General features: G+C 44.3%; 2 protein-coding genes across 2 annotated transcripts in view; one reads left to right on the top strand and one right to left on the bottom strand.

Annotated features, from left to right (window-relative positions):
• Positions 1 to 379: 379 nt before the first annotated feature.
• Positions 380 to 8,772, top strand: LOC119580445 (trypsin-1-like). The gene is made up of 6 exons (XM_037928592.1): positions 380 to 1,405; positions 4,604 to 4,772; positions 5,284 to 5,492; positions 6,253 to 6,359; positions 6,706 to 6,831; positions 7,834 to 8,772. The coding sequence occupies exons 1-6, from the start codon at positions 853 to 855 to the stop codon at positions 8,011 to 8,013; spliced, it is 1,344 nt and encodes a 447-aa protein (XP_037784520.1). The 5' UTR covers positions 380 to 852; the 3' UTR covers positions 8,014 to 8,772.
• A 7,092-nt stretch (positions 8,773 to 15,864) lies between these two features.
• The window catches only part of LOC119580444 (glucose-fructose oxidoreductase domain-containing protein 1-like), a 7,686-nt gene continuing 1,050 nt past the window's right edge, over positions 15,865 to 22,500 (bottom strand). Inside the window, exons 2-4 of the mRNA XM_037928590.1 lie at positions 21,171 to 21,342; positions 18,714 to 18,851; positions 15,865 to 18,039 (exon numbers count right to left, since the gene is read on the bottom strand). Coding sequence (XP_037784518.1) covers positions 17,059 to 18,039; positions 18,714 to 18,851; positions 21,171 to 21,332 — 1,281 coding nt within the window. The 5' untranslated portion in view covers positions 21,333 to 21,342 and the 3' untranslated portion in view covers positions 15,865 to 17,058. The remainder of the gene's footprint in view (positions 18,040 to 18,713; positions 18,852 to 21,170; positions 21,343 to 22,500) is intronic.

The raw sequence follows: 22,500 nt of genomic DNA, 5'->3' as shown, positions 1-22,500 counted from the left end.
GATAAAATAAAAAGATCGTCTTCTCAACGCCATCCAGCAATTGCGTATTGTAAGAGTCTACCCATGAAGATTTAAAATGTTTCTTGCTCGTATTGTCGACTTACCAGACACTTGTATGTCGAACTGAGCCCATTAGCCGTGTCAACACCTAGCTGAGATATATATGGAGTTTATTTTTGGAGAAAAACATTATTTGTCAATGTATCGGCAAATTTAATCGGAAAAAGATGTTTACATTGTTTTCTTGCACTCAACGGTAGTTCATGTTGTTAATATCTGCCATCGGTTTAACACCAATTATAAAATATGAAAGCAACAATGTATGAGAAGAGAAAAAAACATCTACCAAAAAATATGCATCCGAAAAAAACAAGGAAAAACTAAAATCTGATACACACGCAGTAAATTCCAACCCACAGCCTTGTCCTTCTCGAATTCCTTCCTATTGCCCCCTGTTCTTTATGTCCTTCTGCCCCTCGCACTCCCCGCCGATGGTGGCCGATTCCCCCAAACAGCCAGAGGCGATTACTACCCTGTTTACCGGGACAATTGCCCAAAATATCGCCAAGGGTATTCAGTGTGTGTGGAACACCCATGCGAGAGACAGGAGTTGCCTGCAGTTGGAGCACTAATAGGGGCTTTAAACTTGTGCGTCTCTCGGTTTGGTGGGGATCGGGTGCTTTGTGTTGACGAGACATGCCCTTGGTGATCCTTTGAAAAAGCGCTTCAGCTTGGGGTCGTTAGATATTGTGTTTCATTCGTGACTGCTGATAAATTAGGACCTCAAGTGATATGAGCAGTTCCAGCAAGTGAAAAAAAGAGAAAAAAATCGTTGACTTTACTCCCGCGAGAATGTACTTACGCGTGTTGTTGTGCTCAGTGTGGGCGACCTCCATGCTCTGTGCGCCAGGCTCTGCTTCCCCTTCGAACTTCCTCTCGAGGTTACACTTCGCCGAAGGCATCACCAGCCTGGGGTCGTCTCCGTACATCGACCTGACCGCCCTCGACAACGGGCTAGCAGACGACCTCCTCGGCAGAGTGCGGGCGAGCCTCCGTGCGACCGGGAGCGGCGCCGACCGACGTGACAACTCGAGGTCCCTCCCGGCCAGCCGCGGGACCAACGCCTTCGCCGCGTCAGGAGCGAAGAAGTCCCACATGGGCGTCTCGGAGATGCTGCAGAGGGCCATAGATGACATCGTGGTGAAGAAGGACCACACCCTCGCATCTGTACTGTCGCACCATCTGAGGTTCCTGGAGGAGAACCTCGTCAGCGGAGAAAGGGACGGAGAGCTGGTGGACATGGAGCAGCTCCTGCGGTTCAGCGAGGCGGGGAATTCGTCGTCGGTCGTCCAGCTTCCCCTGGACAACCACGACGACGACGATGACATCGATTACGAGGCTCTAGGTAACGTAGATCCAGTGGTTTCGAAAGGTATGCGGCAGTGGTTAAGGTCAGCGCCTCACTAGGAAACACTGAATAAACACTTGGCCATTCGTCATGAAGATTTTAACGTCTTAAACAGAAACAATTCGCTGCTTCAAAAGTCTGTTAGTTTATGGATAAAGGGTGTAGTCATGAGTAATAGAACTACCTTGCTTCCAGTAGGAAAATTTGTAGACAGATAGATAAATAGATAGATAAAAAGATGGATAGATAAATGAATGAATGATAAATACATGAATAGAGATGAAAGAAAGGGAGAGCGAGAAATGAGAGAGAGGGAGAGCGAGAAATGAGAGAGAGAAGGGAGAGCGAGAAATGAGAGAGAGAAGGAGAGCGAGAAATGAGAGAGAGGGAGAGCGAGAAATGAGAGAGAAGGAGAGCGAGAAATGAGAGAGAGGGAGAGCGAGAAATGAGAGAGAGGGGGAGCGAGAAATGAGTGAGAGAGAGAGGGAGAGCGAGAAATGAGAGAGAGGGGGAGAGCGAGAAATGAGAGAGAGAGGGAGAGCGAGAAAAGAGAGAGAGGGGGAGAGCGAGAAATGAGAGAGAGGGGGAGAGCGAGAAATGAGAGAGAGGGGGAGAGCGAGAAATGAGAGAGAGGGGGAGAGCGAGAAATGAGAGAGAGGGGGAGAGCGAGAAATGAGAGAGGGGGGAGAGCGAGAAATGAGAGAGAGGGGGAGAGCGAGAAAAGAGAGAGAGGGGGAGAGCAAGAAATGAGAGAGAAGGAGAGCGAGAAATGAGAGAGAGGGGGAGAGCGAGAAATGAGAGAGGGGGGAGAGCAAGAAATGAGAGAGAGGGAGAGCGAGAAATGAGAGAGGGGGAGAGCGAGAAATGAGAGAGAGGGGGAGAGCGAGAAATGAGAGAGAGAAGGAGAGCGAGAAATGAGAGAGAGGGGGAGAGCGAGAAATGAGAGAGAGGGAGAGCGAGAAATGAGAGAAGAGGGAGAGCGAGAAATGAGAGAGGGGGGAGAGCGAGAAATGAGAGAGAGAGGGAGAGCAAGAAATGAGAGAGAAGGAGAGCGAGAAATGAGAGAGAGGGGGAGAGCGAGAAATGAGAGAGAGGGGGAGAGCGAGAAATGAGAGAGAGGGGGAGAGCGAGAAATGAGAGAGAGGGGGAGAGCGAGAAATGAGAGAGAGGGGGAGAGCGAGAAATGAGAGAGAGGGAGAGCGAGAAATGAGAGAGGGGGGAGAGCAAGAAATGAGAGAGAGGGGGAGAGCGAGAAATGAGAGAGGGGGGAGAGCAAGAAATGAGAGAGAGGGGGAGAGCGAGAAATGAGAGAGGGGGGAGAGCGAGAAATGAAGAGGGAGAGGGGGAGAGCGAGAAATGAGAGAGAAGGAGAGCGAGAAATGAGAGAGAGGGGGAGAGCGAGAAATGAGAGAGAGGGAGAGCGAGAAATGAGAGAGAGGGGGAGAGCGAGAAAAGAGAGAGAGGGGGAGAGCAAGAAATGAGAGAGAAGGAGAGCGAGAAATGAGAGAGAGGGGGGAGAGCGAGAAATGAGAGAGAGGGGGAGAGCGAGAAATGAGAGAGAGGGAGAGCGAGAAATGAGAGAGGGGGGAGAGCGAGAAATGAGAGAGAGAGGGAGAGCAAGAAATGAGAGAGAGGGGGAGAGCGAGACAATGAGAGAGAGGGAGAGCGAGAAATGAGAGAGGGGGGAGAGCGAGAAATGAGAGAGAGGGAGAGCGAGAAATGAGAGAGGGGGGAGAGCGAGAAATGAGAGAGAGGGAGAGCGAGAAATGAGAGCGAGAAATGAGAGAGGGGGAGAGCGAGAAATGAGAGAGGAGAGTAAGAAATGAGAGAGAGAAGGAGAGCGAGAAATGAGAGAGAGAGAAGGAGAGCGAGAAATGAGAGAGAGAGAAGGAGAGCGAGAAATGAGAGAGAGAGAAGGAGAGCGAGAAATGAGAGAGAGAGAAGGAGAGCGAGAAATGAGAGAGAGAGGAGGAGAGCGAGAAATGAGAGAGAGAGAAGGAGAGCGAGAAATGAGAGAGGGGGAGAGCGGTACAGAGACAGACAGGCAGATATGCAGACAGACAAACAGGCAGACAGACAAACAGGCAGACAGACAGACAGACAGACAGGCAGCCAGGCAGGCAGGCAGGCAGGCAGGCAGGCAGGCAGGCAGGCAGGCAGGCAGGCAGGCAGGCAGGCAGGCAGGCAGGCAGGCAGGCAGGCAGGCAGACAGACAGGCAGACAGACAGACAGACATAGGCAGGCAGACAGACAGACAGACACAGGCAGACAGACAGACAGACAGATATGCAGACAGGCAGACAGACAGACAGGCAGACAGACAGGCAGACAGACAGGCAGACAGACAGGCAGACAGACAGGCAGACAGACAGGCAGACAGGCAGGCAGACAGGCAAGCAGACAGGCAGACAGGCAGGCAGACAGGCAGGCAGACAGGCAAGCAGGCAGACGGGCAGGCAGGCAGACGGGCAGGCAGGCAGGCAGCAGGCAGACAGGCAGGCAGACAAAGATGAAGTAGGTTGGTAGGTAGGTAGGTATGTGCGAGGTAGGTAAGTGGACGAGACTGGGGCAGGGGGATGAAGGGGTGCCATCCCGGTAGAAGAAGGACAGGCTTACTAACCCGAACCCGCTAACTTCGTACTCTCGGTTTCGACGAACCCTCTCGAATAATGAAGGCTGTTCCGTGCGCTCTCCCGGGGGCGGCTGGAGAGCGTTGCTTATTTATCACCCGAAAGGAAGATGTAAATATACCTGAGTGGCAAATTGTGAGTGACGGGCGCCCGTGTTATTGTTGGAGGCTGGGTGTGACGCGAGGTTGAGAGAGGAGAGAGAGAGAGAGAGAGAGAGAGAGAGAGAGAGAGAGAGAAGAGAGAGAGAGAGAGAGAGAGAGAGAGAGAGAGAGAGAGAGAGAGATTGGATAATTACCCGAAAACAAACAGAGTTCAAGGTAATGGTTTGGGTAAATGGAGGGTTTACCTCTACGATTTTTTTTCTCTCTTTCTCATCGTCTCTCTCTCTCTCTCTCTCTCTCTCTCTCTCTCTCTCTCTCTCTCTCTCTCTCTCTCTCTCTCTCTCTCTCTCTCTCTCCCTCCCTCCCTCCTCTCCCTCCCTCCCTCCCTCCCTCCCTCCCTCCCTCCCTCTCTCCCTCCCTCTCTCCTCCTACTCCTCTTACCCCTTCGTCGGCTCCCCCAGCAGGATGCGGCGTGAAGAACGTGGCCGCCAGGATTCTCGGGGGGTACGTGGCCGGCGTCGGAGAGTGGCCGTGGCAGGCGGCGCTCGTCCACGCCCCCTCAGGAAGGACCTTCTGCGGCGCCTCCCTCCTCAACACCCGCTTCCTCCTCACCGCCGCCCACTGCGCCGCCGTGTGAGTTGCTTGCGGTGCTTGGGTTGTGGTTGTGGGTTGTTATATTTTATTCTATTTTATTCTTTAAGTTGTTTGCGAAAACACTTTGTAGGTTTTTTTCGGGGTTTGTGTTTGCATATTTGTTTTCGTAACCTACTTCTTCCTTCCTTGTTTTAGTTATTTTAGTTTTTCGTTCTTTGACTTGTTCTCTTCATTTTACCTCTTCTTTCATTCATTAGTTTTGGGCTTCTTCCCTCTTCCTTCATTCACTTGATTTCTTCATCTCACTCCTTCATTCACTGTTATTCGTAACCCCACCTCTTTTCATTCATCATTTTTACGTGTTCTCGTCACCCCAGTTCCTCTTTCCTTCACTCGCTTTGGTCATATTGCCTCTGCCTTCATTCACTTCTTTTTACCTCCGCCCCCTTCCTCGCTCCCTCGCGCATTCACCCTCGCCCGGCGCCCCCAGAACACTCTTCGTCGACGTCTCTCTCCATCTCACCTTCTGTCCCCTCTCTTTTCCCCGCAGACTCCCCGTCAGGAAGGTGCAGGTCTGGCTGGGCGCCCACGACGTCTCGCTGCAGGAGGAGGAGGGGCGTGTGGTGCGAGGAGTGACCCACGCCATCCTCCACGAGGGCTTCGACTCCCGAGATCTCAGCAACGACGTGGCGCTCCTGAGGCTGGACGAAGCGGTGGCCATGTCTCGCACCGTGAGGCCCGTCTGCCTGCCCGACGTCCGTGAGTAGAGCCGGGGGTCCCTGGGCTGTGGCTTGTTGAGCGAGTTGGCTCCGTGTTTGAGTTCGGTTTAACTTTTACGTTTGTCTAGTTTATTTTGTGTTTAGTGAGTTATCTTGTGTTTATTGAGTTTTTTTTTTATGTTTATCAAGCTTGTTTTTTGTTTACTGAATTTGTTTTTATGTTTATTGAGTTTATTTTTTATTTTTATAGTTTGTTTCAAGTTATCTATTGAATTCGTTTGAACTTGTTTCTTGAATTTGTGTAATCTGTTCACTGCGTTCGTGTTAACATTATTACGGAGTTCATTTGGAGTTATTCATTGAGTTTGTTTTAACTAGTTTTATAAGGTGTGGCTAGAATATTTGGTAAAGGAATATTTTGATTAATTTCCGCTTGGTAAAACACGCTATGCTGTCGTGTGAGGTCAGTCTCTTCTCTTATAGATAATATGCATATTTCCGGGATAATTTTTAATTCTAAACTATTGAGTTTACAGCTTAATTCGGTGTTGCATATTGTTTGATGAAGAAAAAATGCTAAATGTTAAATGAGCAGCTCTATTCAACGAATGATAAGATCACCTTAATCACTATTTTCATTGTGCCTCCAGATGGCTGTAAGCATGGATGTACACACTCGTTTTAACTTGTTTATCCACTTGGTTTTAACCTGTTTATTTACATCTATCAACACTAAGAGTACAGTTATTACATACGCCTGTAATCACAACCACACGTTAACATTGTGTCGCCTTCTGCAGAGGACTGGGACGAGGACATAGCCCAAGGCAAGAGCGACGATGCGGGCGTTGTCACGGGCTGGGGACTCACGGCCGAGCGAGGACAGCCCTCTCCTCACCTTCTGCAGGTCCTTTGCGCTTTGTGTTCCGGCTTAGTCCATTGGGCATAGCATTTCCCCAAACCTTTTTGGGTATCTGCGTGTGCAGATGGCCTATTGTCAACTTTAGATATCTGTTTAGTTCCTTTCTTCCTTACGTCCTGTTACTATGTTGAACCATCAGTTTTGGAAAGCATTTGTCGTTATTCATGATCCTCTTTTTTTTATTAATCATTCAGCACTATTCATGATTTTTAAAAATTATTCATCACATTATTCATGAATTATTTTAACTATTACTTACGATTCATTGTTTTATCCATTATTCATCACTCCATCTTTATCTTCAATTCAACATGGTCCGATTCTCCACCAGGTGAGCCTCCCCTTCCTGAGCGTGGAGTCATGCAAGCAGCACTACGCAGGTATCAACCCAGTGTCAGCCAACATGCTATGCACTCTGCATGATTTTAAGGATGGTGTTAGCCGCGACTCGTGTAAAGTGAGTGTTTTTTATAAGTATTCCAAGTTTTTTTTTTGTGTGTGTGTCTTTGGCGAAGATATTATTGCATGTATCGGCTAAGAGGAACTTTGTTGAAATTAGGTGAATGTGATTTTTTAAGGATAACTATAAAAAAGGGGTAAATTAGGTAAGTTAGATCAGTATACTAAGATATTCGCTTTTCTCGTCTTTCATTTGTTTTTAATAACTATAAAATATATGAATTAATTTAGATAGATATATTTAGATACTTTTTTTCTTTAATTAGCGTTTAAAGCAAATAAAATATTGCTAAATTAGCCTTAGATAACCTGGCAGTTTTCATACAAGTGATTGCAGTATGTAAATAATAAGGAATGGAAATAAATAGATAAACAGGAATAGATAGAAATATATTTAGATTAAATTAACAAAGTAAAATCTCCGTCTCGCTTCTTTACAACGTCCTTTTTTCACTCTTTGATACAGGGATATTTAATTGCTTATATATACATACATGCATGCGTACATCCATATACATTCATACATATGTATAAATATATGCACGCATACACATATATATGCGCCTCTTGCATAATTATTTTTACTTCTTGCTTTAATCACGAATATTCTAATTAGAAAAAAAACTGATTATTTAAATATATATCCTTTACTAACTATACGCAGATTCAACAAACATCCCTCACTAATGAAACGCAAGAAGACAGCGTCTACCAATCAGCCACAACCAAACATTTTAACAAACATCCCACACCAATCAGCCACCAGCAAACATTCTAACAAACATCCTCTACCAATCAGCCACGAGCAAACATTCTAACAAACATCCTCTACCAAGCAAACATTCTAACAAACATCCCACACCAATCAGCCACGAGCAAACATTCTAACAAACATCCCACACCAATCAGCCACAAGCAAACATTCTAACAACCATCCCACACCAATCAGACCCAGCCAGACTTAATTCGAGCGAATAAGAACGATTATCACCCTGATCAGGGAGACTCCGGCGGCCCCCTCGTGACGGAAGGGGAGAGCGGCCGCTGGACCCAAGTCGGAGTCGTCAGCTTCGGCTACGGATGCGGACGCCGGGGATACCCTGGGGTCTACACCCGGGTGACGCAATACCTCCTCTGGATCTACCTCAAGATAGTGCAGATGGAGATCTCTCTGCTGTGATGGAGGGAGACACGGGCTGCGCGTTGGTCTTCTGTGGCTGCCGTCGTGTTATTTTGTCTTGTAATAGATTTTAAAAAAATATAATAATTCTGGCTTGGTGGGCTGGATCTGCCGAGAGTCATTGTTGTAATATGTTATAATAGTTCGTGTGGGTCTTCCAGGCTGCGTGCCCTGTACCGACTTCATTCATGGATATAATTTCATATGAGAGCCTTGATGTACACATATAAGTATACCTACATACACATGTACGTATATATGTATGTACGTACGTATATATGTATACTTCACATATACATACATATATATGTAGATAGGTATACATGCATACACTGCTACATATACGTACATAACGTACACATACAACTTATACACATGCAAATACATAACCCAATACACTTTTTAAATATTTCATTTTGAATTCCTTAAGTGTCAACGAACATTGAACTAGTCTTTGTGACGTTGAGTGAACAGATCTGTAAATCCGGTTTTGCAATGATACAATTTTTTGGGGGGAGATATATAACACGTGTTATCGTTTTCATGTGAAATGTTATGAAGATTCGAGATTTTATTTGTTGTTTTTTTCACGATTATAATGACTGGGCCACAACTGGAAATGTGATTTGTGCTCCCTTGTGTCTTTTACCTATTTCATCTTTGCTTTGTCAAAGTATTTTTTAAAACTGTTTTGCCAATGCTCTGTGATACGACTGTGAACGAAACACTTTTTTTTTTAAATAAAATGTGTAATTGCTGTGATTGATTTGACTTACTCAGTTGTAAAGAAGGAAGGAGGGAAGAGGAGGAGAAGAAAGGAAAGGAGATAGATCAGGAGGAGGAGGAGAGGAGGGATAGAGAGAGAGAGAAGGGAGGAGGAGGGGGGGGGAGGAGGAGGAGGAGAGGAGGAGGAGGAGGAGGAGGAGGAGGAGGAGGAGGAGGAGGAGGAGGAGGAGGAGGAAGGAGGAGGAGGAGGAGGAGGAGGGATAGAGAGAGAGAGAAGGGAGGAGGAGGAGGAGGAGAGAGAGGAGGGATAGAGAGAGAGAGAAGGGAGAGGAGGAGGGGGAGGAGGAGAGGAGGATAGAGAGAGGAAGAAGGGAGGAGGAGGGGAGGAGGAGAGAGAGGATAAGAGAGAGAGGAAGAAGGAGGAAAGGGGAGGAGGAGGAGGAGGAAGAAGGAAGGAGGAGGAGGAAGAAGAGGAAGGGGGAGGAGGAGGAAGAGGAAAGGGGAGGAGGAGGAAGAATAGGAAGGAGGAGGAGGAGGAAGAGGAAGAGGAGAGGAGGGAAGAGGAAGAGGAGGAGGAGAGGAGAAAAGGGGGGGAGGGAAAGGAAAAGGAAAGGGGGGGGGGAAAGGGAAAAGGAAAAGGAGGGGAGGGGGGAAAAAGGGGGGGGGAGGGAGAGGGGGGGAAAGGGGGGGGGGGGGGAAAAGGAGAGGGGGGGGGAGGAAAAAGGAAAAGGGGAGGGGGAAGGGAAGAGGAGGGGGGAAGAGAAAAAGGGGAGGAGGGAAAGGAGGGGAGGGAAGAGGAAAAGGAGGAGGGGGGAAAAGGAAAAAGGGGAGGGGAAAGGAAAGGGGGAAGGGAGAGGAGGAGGGAAAAGGGGGGGGGGGAGGAAGAGGGGAGGAGGGGAAGGAAAAGGAAAAGGAGGGGGGGGAAAGGGAAAAGGGGGAGGGGAGGGGGGGGAAAGGGAGAGGAGGAGGGAAGGAAAAGGAGGAGGGGAAGGGGGAAAAGGAGGGGGGGAAGGAAGAGGGGAGGAGGAAAGGAGGGGGAGGAAGGGAGAGGAGGGGAGGAAAAAGGGGGAGGGGGAAGAGGAGGAGAGGAAAAGGAAAGGGGGGAAAGGGGGGGGGGAGGGGGAGGAAAGGAAGAGGAGGAGGGGAGGAAAAGGAGGGAGGGAAAAGGAGAGGAGGGGGAAAGGAAGGGAAAAGGAGAGGAGGGGAGGGGGAGGAGGAAAAGGAGAGGAGGGGGAGGAAAAGAGGGGGAGGAAGGGAGAGGAGGAGGAGGAAAGGGAGGGGGGAGGAAGAGGGAGGGGAAAAGGAAGAGGGGGGAGGAGGGGGGGGGAGGAGAGGGGAGGGAGAGGAGAGGAGGAAGGGGAAGGGGGGAAAGAGGAAAGGGGGGAAGGGAAGGGAGGGGGGAAGAGGAAGAGGGGGAGGAGGAAGAGGAAGAGGGAGGAGGGAAGGAAGAGGAAGGGAGGAGAGAGAGAAGGGAGGAAGAGGAGGAGGGAGGAAGAGGAAGAGGAGGAGGAGGAAGAGGGAGGAGGAGGAGGAGAGGAGAGAGGAAGAGGAGAGGAGGAAGAGAAGAGGAGGAGGAGGAGGAGGAGAGGGAAGAGAGAGGAGGAGGAAGAGGAAGAGGAGGAGGAGGAGAGAGGAAGAGGAGGAGGAGGAAGAGGAGAGAGGAGGAGAGGAGAGGAGAAGGAGGAAGAGAGAGAGGAGAGGAGGAGGAGAGAGGAGAGAGGAGGAGAGAGGGAAGAGGAGGAGGAGGGAGAGGAGGAGGAGGCGGAAGGGATAGAAAGAGGGGAGGAGAGGAAGAGGAAGAGGAGAGAGGAGGGAAGAGAGAGGAGGAGAGAGAGAGGAGGGAGAGGAGGAGAGGAGAGGGAGGAGGAGGAGAGGAGAGGAGGAGGAGAGAGGAGAGGAGGAGGAGAGAGAGAGGAGAGAGGAGAGAGAGAGAAGAGGAGAGAGGAGGAGGAGGAGAGAGAGAGAGAGGAGAGAGAGAGGGGAGAGAGGAGGGAGGAGAGAGGAGAGAGGAGAGGAGGGAAGGAGGAAGAGAGAGGAGGAGGAGAGAGAGAGAGAGAGAGGGAGGGAGGAGGAGAGGGGAGGGAGAAGAGGGGAGGAGGAGAGAGGAAGGGGAGGGAGGAGAGAGAGGAGAGAGAGAGGAGGAGGAGAGAGGAAGAGGAGGAGAGAGGGAGAGGGAGGAGACAGGGAGGGAGAGGAGAGAGGGAGGAAGGGAAGGAGGAGGAGGAGGAAGAGGAAGAGGAGAGAGGAGGAGAGGAGAGGAGAGAGAGAGGAAGAGGAGGAGGAGGAGGAAGGGAGAGGAGAGGAGGAGGGAGGGAAGAGGAGAGGAGGGAGGGAGGGAAGAGGGGGAGAGAGGAGGGAGGAAGAGGAAGAGGAGGAGGAGGAGAGAGGAGGAGAGAGGAAGAAGGAGGGGAGGAGGCGAGAGGAAGAAGGAAGGGAGGAGAGGCGAGAGGAAGAGGAGGGGAGGAAGAGGAGAGAGAGAGAGGGGGGAGAGAGGAGAGAGGAGGAGGAGAGAGAGAGAGGAGGAGGGAGAGAGGGAGAGAGGAGGAAGAGGAGAGGGAAGAGGAGGAGAGAGGAAGAGAGAGGGAGAGAGGAGAGAGAGGGGAGGAGAGAGGAGGAGAGAGGAGAGAGAAGAAGAGGAGGAGAGAGGAGAGGGAGGAGAGAGGAGAGGGAGGAGGGGAGAGGAGAGAGGGGGGAGGGGAGAGAGGAGAGAGGGAAGGGAAGAGGAGAAGAGGAGGAGAGAAAGAGAGGAGAGAGAGAGAGGGGGAGAGAGAGAGAGAGAAGAGAGAGAGAAGGGAGGAAGGAGGAGAGGAGGAGAGGGGGAGAGAGAGGAGGGAGGAGGAGGAGAGAGAGAGAGACAGGAGGGAGAGGGAAGAGAGAGAAGGGAGGAGAGGGAGAAGAGAGAGGGGGGAGAGGGGAGAGAGAGCGGGGAGAGGAGAGAGAAAGGGAGAGAGAGAGGGAGGGAGAGGAGAGAGAGAGGAGGGAAGTGGATGGAGAGACGGGAGAGGGAGAGACGAGGGAAGAGAGAGGGAGAGAGAGGGGGAGAGGAAAAGAGAGAAAGAGAGAGAAGGGGGAGGGAGAGGGAGAGAGAGGGAGGGAGAGGAGAGAAAGGAGAGGAGAGGGAGAGAGAGGGGGAGGAGAGGGAGAGAGAGAGGGGGAAGGGAAGAGAGAGAGGGGGGAGAGGGAGAGAAGGAAGGGGAGAGGGAAAAAGAGGGGGGAGAGGGGGAAAGAAGGAAGGGAGAGAGAGGGGGGAGAAAGAGGGGGAAAAAGAGAGGGGGAGAGAGGAGGGGAGGGAGAGGGAGAGAGGGGGGGAGGAGAGGGAGAGTGAGAGGGGGAGGGAGAGGGGGAGAGGGGAGAGAGGGGGGGGGGGAGAGGGAGAGAGAGAGGGGGGGGAGAGAGGGAGGGAGAGGGAAGAGGAGGGGAGGGAGAAGGGAGAGAGAGAGGGGGAGGGAGAGAGGAGGGAGGGAGAGAGAGGGGAGGGAAAAGGGAAGAAGAGGGGGGGAGAAAGGGAAGAGAGAGGAGGGGGAGGAGAGGGAGGGGGAGGGAGGGGAGGGAGGGAGAGGGAGAAAAGGGAGGGGGGAGGGAGAGGGAGAGAGGGAGGGGAGGGAGGAAGGGAGAGGGAGAGGGAGGGAGAGAGAGAGGGAGGGGGAAAAGGGGGAGGGAGAGGGAGAGAGAGGGGAGGGGAAAGGGGGAGAGAGGGGGAGGAGGGGGAGAGAAGGAGGGAGAGGGGGAGAGAGGGGGAGGGAGAGGGAGAGAGAGAGGGGGAGAGGGAGAGAGAGGGGGGGGGGGGAGAGGGAGAGAGAGGGGGGGAGAGGGAGAGAGAGGGGGGGAGAGGGGGGGAGAGAGAGGGGAAAGGGAGGGGGAAAAGAAAAAAGAAAAAAGGGGGGGAAAAAGGGAAAGGAAGGGGGGGGGGGGAAAAGAGGGGAAAAGAATAAAAGAAAGAGAAAGAGGGAAAAAAGGGGGAAGAAAAAAGAAAAAAATGGAAAAAGGGGGGAAGGGAAAAAGGAAAAAAGGGGGGAAAAAAAAAGAAAAGAAACCAAAGAGAAAAAAAGGGGGGGAGAAAAAGGGGGGGGGGGGGGGAGGGAAAGGGGGGGGCAAAAAAAAAAAAAGAAGAAAAAAAAGAAGGGGGGGAAAAAAAAAGAAAAAAAGAAAAAAAAGAAAAAAGGGAAAAAAACGGAAAAAAAAGGAAAAGAAAAAAAAAGGGAAGAAAAAAGGGAGGGGAAAAAGGGGAGGGGGAAGGGAAGGGAAAAGGGGGGAAAAGGGGGAGGGGGGGAAAAAAAAAGAGGGAAAGGGGGGGAGAGGGGGAAAATGGGGGGGGGGGGGGAAGGAAATGGGGGAAAGGGGGGGAAAATTAAAAAATTGGGGGGGGGGGGAAGGGGGGAAATTAAAAAAAAAATGGGGGGGGGGGGGGGGTAAAAAGGGGGGGGGGGGAAAAAAAAATAGGGGGGGGGAAATTTTTTTTTTTTTTTTTTTTTTTTTTTTTTTTTTTTTTTTTTTTTTTTTTTTTTTTTTTTTTTTTTTTTTTTTTTTTTTTTTTTTTTTTTTTTTTTTTTTTTTTTTTTAAAAAAAAAAAAAAAAAAAAAAAAAAAAAAAAAAAAAAAAAAAAAAAAAAAAAAAAAAAAAAAAAAAAAAAAAAAAAAAAAAAAAAAAAAAAAAAAAAAAAAAAAAAAAAAAAAAAATTGGGGAATGGAAAAAAATAAAATAAAAAAAAGGATAATTTTTTAAAAGGCCCAAAAAAAAAAAAAAATAAAAACCAAAAAAAAAAAAAATAAAAAAAAAAAAAAAAATTTTAAAAATTTTAATTAAAAAAAAATTTCCATAATTAAAAGGGGAAAAATTAATTAATTTTAATTTTAATGAATAAATTACTACTATCTTTATGATAATGGTAATAATAATATTGATAATAATAATATTGATAATGATAATAATAATGATAATAAAAGCAATAATAACAATAATAGTAATATAATAATAATATTAATAATAAAAGTAATAATAATATTAATTTAAAAATATATATATATAACAATGACAATAACGAAAACAATAATAATTATTATCATCACCATCATCATTATTATAATTATCATTCATCTACATTTTGAGAGTGGGGGGGACATTCTGATTCTGTGATCAACTTTTGTGACTTCATTTCTTGTAATTAATGAATAAAGATACTGTGCGTAAATGGCAGATTTAAAATATGATATCAATCAGTTAAACAATCTACTTAAGGAAATTATCTGGTCATTATATTTATACTTTCTGTTTAACTCTTTAAATGTAATCCTCAAACATTTATCATATTAAAAATTGTATATATATATTAAGAAATCTTACAAGACTAGTAGAAAATGCAAAAAGTTGAGGGTGTGTTCTACGGTACTGACAACAAATTTGGCTCATGCGGTGTTCTGGTCGTTAACCCACTGGACGCAGTTGGCAAGATTACATGCCGAGTCCACCTAATTTTAGTTTAGCGATCGTGGTTACGCAGAGATGACTCCACAAGTGCTTAGTCACCAAGGAATCTATTACTAGTCCTACCTATCTCACCCATTTACCCTCTTCCTTGATTTTTGGACGATCCTTTATATCATTTTACCATTTTTATTGTTATTCTAATAACATTACAATAATCATGGTATCAATAGCAACACTACCAGTACCAATACTAACAGTATTAGAATGGGGGGGAGAAGAAAATTACGCATATTCAAGGCATGGAAATATCAGGTTCAGTCACATGGGCTTTCTAAATGACTCTGTGGTGGCTGAGCACTTGAGGAGCCATCGGTGTGCAACACTGTTCACAAAAGACTACTGTGGACAGTACAGAAACCAGCAGCCTTTGGGTTAACCGAGCCATTTACACAGAAACATTAACATTATTTTTTTTGTATGTGTATATTCTTATATTCTTTGGTGTGACCATCCTATTAATCACTGGGAATCAAATTAAATTGCAATAATATTAAAGCTCAATTTACAGACATTCCAAGATTCCACAAGCTATGCATTACAGCACCTACTTTAATATGACGAAGAGTTTAGAAACTTAACACTAGGCATTACCATAAACCACTACATCTATAAAAACACATACCATACAATAGCCCCATTGGTCAGGAGTCTCTAAAACAAGCAAATTCATTAGTTCATAACAACAATAATCAGGAGAGATGTGATACCAAAAATACTGTCAAATGAACCATGGTACCATATCATTTTGGTATAAATCCTTAGTAAAGAATGGTGTAAGATATCTACACCAGCAACAGAGATCGTTTTTCTTAATGCACATTAAAAATTTATATATTTTGAACTCAACAGACAAATGAGAAGCAAATACTACATTACATCTTTTTTTCAAAACATATATTAACATTCACCTTAATCTCTATGGAATTCCTATGCTTTTGTGCACGTCAAAAAATATAGTTTGATTATTATTTTCTTTTTTCATCATCAAAGATTTTACATATACATTCCTGTCAATTTTTGTTTGTTAGTACAACTACTGAAGCTGTAACAAGCAAAAATATGTACAAACCCAACTGCTCCACTTAAAGACATCTTAAATATTAGGGAGAGAACTTTAATCTGTTACAATAACCCATAGAACAAATGCCCAATACCTTTGACAGAACATGTGGAACACCTGAGGAACACAGAAGAAAAAACCTACTCTACATGGACAGAGTCGGTAATACATTGCTGTAGTTACACTATTCATACTTGAAATTACAGTGAAAAACGTTATGGAAGTTCTATGCAACACCGAGATTTAATTGTAGAATGGACAGCAAAGACAAAATCTGCCACAGGCTAAGATGAAATGGGGAGATGAAGTGTGTTTGGCACCAAATCTAGCATCACCAGTGAGGAGATTCCTGCCGAATGTCAGGACAAACCTTTTGCAACAAGGTATAATGCAAACACGAGAAAAGAAACAAAACAAAAGAAAAGAAAAGAAAAAAAAAAAGAAAAAAAAAAGAAAAAAAAAAAGAAAAAAAAAAAAAATTCAGACATATTTTGAAAGCATTTATAAAAAATAATGATCTTTCATAAAAGAAAAAGGAATTCAAGGTGCTTTATAGTGGTTACTATGTTCCAATTCCAGCCTTTCTTAAGCAAAATATTTATTACCACATGCATTATACATGCAATACCTATCTAAAGACCCTAATGCAGCACTGCATGATATAAAGTTATCCTATCGTTTCAGAAGCAGAATAAAAAAGATGAAACAGACATCAACTTAGTTCTGGCTATTTACAATACTAAAGCTGAGAATATAAACATTACAGAGCCCATGGTAGACTGAAAAACATCACATACTATACTTTGGTATCAACTAAAGATACAGTTCTTGTTGGTAGAGCAGGTGTGAGAGAGAGTCACATCTGCCTAACTGACAGGCAGGAGGAACTATACAGCTGCAAGACAATAAAATGCAGCTGTGTCTCATTTTATTTTGTGTGTTGTTGTTTTTTTGCAGGCATTACTGTATTTGTGTTCTGTGACTGAATTGTGTTAGCAACAGAGGAGCAAATATTATTTTTTATGAAGAAGTGAAATGAAAAACATAACTAAAACAGCCACAGTCAAAGTAAATGCAAGAACATTATCTAAATTCATACAAAAATTAATATTATTTTTTAAAAGCGCAAGCATTATGTGCTGCCCCTAATATCATTACAATATTGTTGATTAATGCTACTTTGTTTGGCAAGCTATATTTTTTTTAGATAGTTTTACTAATGTTCACTGATTAGAAAAAAAATATTCATTATTCAAATTAGTCATTCATACAGGTACTGTATACAAAAAGCATGTTCCTCTTCTATAATAAAATTCTAACTGTGGCTTTTTTATGTTTCTGAAAGTGGTTCAACAAAACTTTTGCTGCAAGCTGTATGTGGCATCAATCACATCGCACAAGATTCAGGCAACTTCCTCAAAAAAGGAGTTACATTAGAAGCATGAAAGCTCTTGCTTTACTTAAACCAAACACAATAAGAATTCCTGGTGAACTAACACAAAACTGTCCTGTCAACATATGCTACATCTAAGAGGATTTCGCAGCAGATAGATGCATAAATATGTACATCTAGCATAATGCATTACCATATGCAATACAGCTTTGCTTATAAATCATAAAATAAAAATAAAAACAACAAAAGAAAAGAAAAGAAAAAGAAAAAAACAGCAGCTTCTACCCACTGTATTGGTAAGTGCAAATCACCATAAAAAGCAAATATAGTTTGACTCTTTTTCTCCTTTTTTTTTTGCTTTGTTTTTTTTTTGGTTTTCTTTTTAGTGTTTTGTGGCAAAGCTCCAAGGAAGGTGCGACTCAGAGCTAGTGACCTTACGCTGTGGAGTGATTCGGTTAGTTGGAGCCTGTGACAGTGCGTCCAGAGAGCTCATATTAATGTTAGGGAGATTAAGCCTGGTCATTAAAGGGTTCAGTTCGCTCTCATCATTGGCTACAGTTACCTGCTCCCACTGCCGACTGGCTGAAGAAAGCTTGATGGCATCGATGACAGCCTGGACATACTGGCCATCCTCGAAGGTGGCTGCGGTCGAGACAGGTTCCTTGAGCCAACCATGCTCCCCATCCCCTGTGGCGAAGGCCTCCTTGAGTGCACCTGCCAGACGAAACAGGCCCTGCAGGTAGGGCTGAGGCAGCAAAGAGTTTATCCTGGCACTGTTGTTCTTGTTGGTGAGATGTGCCACATCATCAGCTCCTTCGTGCAGCAGCTCTTCCTCCTTCTCCGAGGTGTGGCTCTGGCCATAGAGGTTAGCCCCACGCACAGCCAGCCTGCCTCTGCTGCCACATACCACTACCTCCTGTACAAAGCCCCCTGCCATGTGGCTGTTTAGTGTGGCTGTCACACAGGCCCCCTCATCCAGGATCATCTGGAAGCTACAGAAGTCATCACTATCAATCCAACGGATGCCATTGATCTTCTCTGTGCTCTTGGTGAAGGTTCGCATCATGCCATGGACACGAGTGGCACGCTGACTCGTCACAAAGGAGATCACATCAATGATGTGGCTGCCCACCATGGTCAGGATCCCCCCTCCCATCAGGTGGCTGCACATCCAATCAAACTGGTTGCCAATCATGCTACCACAGTGCACTCTCACGTCACACACGTTCACTGTTCCAACGTAGCCCGCCTCGATCTGCCGCTTCATGTGCACAAAGGCTGGGAGAAAGCGCAAGCCATGCGAGATCACCGAGATCAGCGAGGGATAGTACTGTGCCGCATGCACCATCTTCAACACCTCAAGCTGTGGAGAGATTGCATACAAATTTTATGTGGTATTACAAAATTTGTTAAGTAAATAAGAATACTATGTTCTATGAATTCACACAGCCTAAACATCATAACAATACATATAGAAAAGAGAAGATATTGAACGAATACTATATTGAAAAAGAAAATCACAAGATTAAATACAGGTTATATCTAACTGCAACTTAATGTAGTGATTTTGGGATGACTAAAAGAAATGATGAAACTAATAAACTCTTGAGTTAGAAATACACCAGGCAGCAAATCTTATGCAAAATCACCTAAAACACCATTCACTTAAACATTTTTGGAGAGAGAGAGAAAGAGAGAGAGAGAGAGAGAGAGAGAGAGAGAGAGAGAGAGAGAGAGAGAGAGAGAGAGAGAGAAAGAGAGAGAGAGAGAGAGAGAGAGGAGAGGAGAGAGAGAGAGAGAGGAGAGAGAGGAGGAGGGAGAGAGGGAGGGAGGGAGGAGAGAGAGAGAGAGAGAGAGAGAGAGAGAGAGAGAAGTGTGAAAAATTAAATTGCTTACAATTGTAAATTCATAGGTACAAAAAAGATTATCTAACACATGTATAATAATCATTCCACCCACAAGACTCTTTCATTGCAGGCCTCTCCACAATCAAAGCATTCCTAACTACTCTTCAAAACACACTCCACTCCATCATACCTGACAGAGACCAGCTGGCCGGTCGCACAGGACATGCTTGCCAATTCCCAAGGCCTTGACTGCTATCTGGGCATGCAAGTCCGGCTGGCAGATGATAAAAACGAGATCCACGTCTTTTCTGAGAAGAACGTCATCCACCTGGTTTGGAGTACACAGATGGGTACACTTTATCTTCAGCATTACATTACCATTAATGATTAATAACAATGCAAGCCTCAAGTTACAATAATAATTATATGGATAAACATTTATAGTTCCTTTTCTAAAGTATCTACATGTTAATTTAATCCCAGTAGCTTTCCTTGCTTCTTCAAATAATACAAGTGAAAACTGAGAAAGAGAAAATTTCCAAAATACATACTTGTAGTTTATCGTTTTCACAAGAAATTTTTACAGTTTTTTAACCCAATGCCGACGGGAAAAATTAATAAAAAATGGGGAAAATGCTTTGCTCATTTTTTATATTTTTGTGAAATGTCTCTGGACATAGATGGCTCTGCTAATGCTTTGCCACAAAGGAGTCAATTAGTAGATATTGTGACCTTACCTGATTTCACCTTTCCTTGTATTGGCAGGAAAAACGTATTGTTTACTAGTGCTATGAATATCGATGGTGTTATTTTTATTGTAAACATTATAATTAACATAACATTATAAACATTAGTAACAGCAAAACAAGATAGCGTAAAATATTTTTGTAAATCAACGAAAAGGATGAACGGGCTAGACAGGCAGTACTCGTAACTGGCTCATTGGTGACTTAGTACAAGTGTAGCCATCTATGTGTAAAAACAGTTAAAGTAAGCTCAGTGGGCATGGCATGTGTGTACATGCCATGCCCGTCGGCAAAGGGTTAAAGTATTTTCTAGAAGAATCTACACAGAGTTACATCTTCTGGAACCCCCAGTAAGCTTCGGCAAAGGCCATCTCAGACTACACGACACCAATAATAATGACAGATTTGGATGATTATTTGGCAACATCAATGTGTAAAGCCCAAAAGCATTCAGGTATTTGGACCCTCACAGACAGATTTTCTGCTGTAGGATAAATTCAGTTTCTATTTACTTGAGGAACCAGTCAAAGCCTCCAATCAGCAGGAACTAAGAACAAGAATATCAACCAGTTGGGTTGCATTATGAGCATGGCATAATTGTACGAGCGAGAAAGTTTACCAGTGCTTCATACACACACCCCTTCGCTGCAGCACAAATTTATTGTGATACAGCAGATTTATTAGGCAGTCTTCATTTGAAAATTCTGCCTTTATTTGTATTTTCCTGTTATCTTAGCCAACCAAATTGGTTTATCAAATTACATCAACCCTGTTTCCAGTGTCTTTTCAGCCGAGAACAATTGTACGTCGTGATCAGTACTCAATGTGGGGCTCCCTGGGCTAATTACCTCCACCAAAACCCTCCATCTTTTCCTGTCCTCTATTTTCCCTCCACAATGAAGGCAAGATTATGTACCAAATAAATCATATTGGCACCTCCTGGCATCTTACTGTTTTCCTTACTATCTTTGTACAGAAATACCAACAGATATAATATAATTTAGTGTTTCTATGTTTGAATGCTTTATCTGTGAAAGGGTTAAAGACCTCTTTTCTCTATGTTTGCCAAAAATAACTAAATATCATTTTTTCCAAAATAAACTCTGAAAGTGAGATAAATTTGTAGTGATTAACCCGACATGATCGATGATATTTAAAAAATCTGTCCATCACTATTGCTGATTATATGTATTCACTTATATTTGCTTATATAACAATCCTGCAACAAAAATACTACTATATAACAGATGTGAAGGTCATATGCTACTTGATGAAATATATAATCATGTGCTACCTTACCTTTACTTAACTTTTTAAAGAATAATAAAGAGCCATTTTGCCTTCATTTCAACTATTTTTTCATTTCCCTTTGGCATCTTACATATCTCTAAGCATTCTGGACTTGGGCCCATCTACTGGCACACAAATGTATTCATCACTCCTGCGCCACACATTAAAATTGGGTGTCAAGTGAAGAGTGCCTGAACTCTGCACTTTGATTTTATATATACTATCTATCATATTCATTCTCTTAACATACTATTGCAAAAAAAAAAAAAAAGATGCACTTTTAAATTTTGAAATGATCTGAAAAATAAGCTGAAATTAATATGTAAGCTCTGAAAAGGCCAAAACATTTTTAAGGATAGATTAGTGTCCCTGTCAAAATAAAGGATTCTATATATCTTTAATAGAAATTATTTGGTAATTTTGCAAAGTTCATACCACTTGCTTCATTTACATGAGAAAAGAAATCTGCCATAAGGATATAAATGAAAGAAAGAAAAGAAAAAAATGTACAAAAATTGAAGTAAGACAGAAAATCACTATCACCACAATAAATCTGAAAAAAAAAGAACCCTTAAAACTCCCCCAAAATAAATAGAACACAAACCACGCACCTTATTTGTATGGAAAGGGATATTGAGCTCAGTGGCGACATTTTCTGCAGCTTCAAGTGTCCTCCCCCACACAGCCTCAACGCGGAAGCCCTTAGCCCTGAGAAAGGGCACAAGGGCTCGCACAATGTCCCCTGTGCCAAAGACTCCAATGCCCGGCAGCATGACGCTCAGTCTGGAACAAATTGCACGTTTAATGAGAAATTAGATTTTCTGTTCACTGGAATAAGGATTTATACAATCTAAATAACTTTTTTGATTAAGATATACATTTTGATAGGAGTAGAACTATTAGAAAGACTTAGAATTTCAATAATTCAGTGTAGAGACTCTCTTGCTGAGAATCAATGTTGTAAAACTTCCAATACCAGAGAACAAATCTAATTTAACGCAAGCTACACTTTCTTCACAGATGTGCAAATGCAAATGCTCAATGAAGCATTGTTATGACATGGGTTATAGAGTTAAGATCATGTTCAACTAGCCTTATATGACTCTAGAACGGAGATCATATATGCAATCATTGCCTTTTCAGCCAAGCCTAAGCACACTCTCTGAGGAGCTAGACTTTCAGAATTCTTTGCTTGTATTTTCACATTCTTTCATGGGAAGGAAGATGCACAGTATATGATCATCTTGGAAATATGATAAGTATTAATATATAGTTCTAACATAATTACAGTAGAGCTCATTTTAGATTTGTTTAGGTTAGCTGTCTTATTTTCACTTGGTCAGACTATATTAGTTCTGATGCAGGTTGTTTTCAAAATGTAGGGAATTTGAACATAGCACTACTTTTGGGATTCTATATAATTAAAAAAAAAAAGAAAAAAAGAAGAAAAAAAAATCATATATATGATACCTCTACATTATTCTTTTTGGACTGCAGAATACTGAACTTAAGATTCTAAAAAAAATCTGGCACTACGAAGACAAAAACTGAAGACAAAAACAGTCATACAACAAGATAAAAAGGAAAACATGCAAGGCTTACAATGCAATGGAATTTTAAACAGAAAAACTAAAAACAAAATATCACAGCAAATATATGACACAGCCTCTACACCCGTCAGCACCTCAGCAAAATCCAACAAACTTTATCCCACTGGATCATAGCAAGACAAACTTTACTGATCTCCCTCACACTCTATCACCCAACGAAGAGCAAGGCAATCTCTATCTCGCCAGAATACACGGGCTGAGTTATCTGCCTTTGTGAGAGAGTGAATCCTGGGTTTTCCAAGCCAGCCTCAGCCCTGGCCCCCAGAGCCTCCTCCAGCCCCCGTATTCGTGTCTAAGTTCCATTGCGATTACACGCCCCTTGCATAAGCGA

Source organism: Penaeus monodon, chromosome 13, assembly GCF_015228065.2.
Source record: "Penaeus monodon isolate SGIC_2016 chromosome 13, NSTDA_Pmon_1, whole genome shotgun sequence".
Lineage (NCBI taxonomy): Eukaryota > Metazoa > Arthropoda > Malacostraca > Decapoda > Penaeidae > Penaeus > Penaeus monodon.
Note: the sequence above shows the minus strand (reverse complement) of the source record. Positions and strands in the feature narration are given on the sequence as shown.

Coding starts and splice junctions, on each gene's coding strand:
- LOC119580445 (XM_037928592.1), top strand. CDS start 853: ATGTACTTACGCGTGTTGTTGTGCTCAGTGTGGGCGACCTCCATGCTC. Junction 1,406..4,603: donor CATCGATTACGAGGCTCTAG/GTAACGTAGATC, acceptor CTCCCCCAGCAG/GATGCGGCGTGAAGAACGTG. Junction 6,832..7,833: donor TTAGCCGCGACTCGTGTAAA/GTGAGTGTTTTT, acceptor CACCCTGATCAG/GGAGACTCCGGCGGCCCCCT.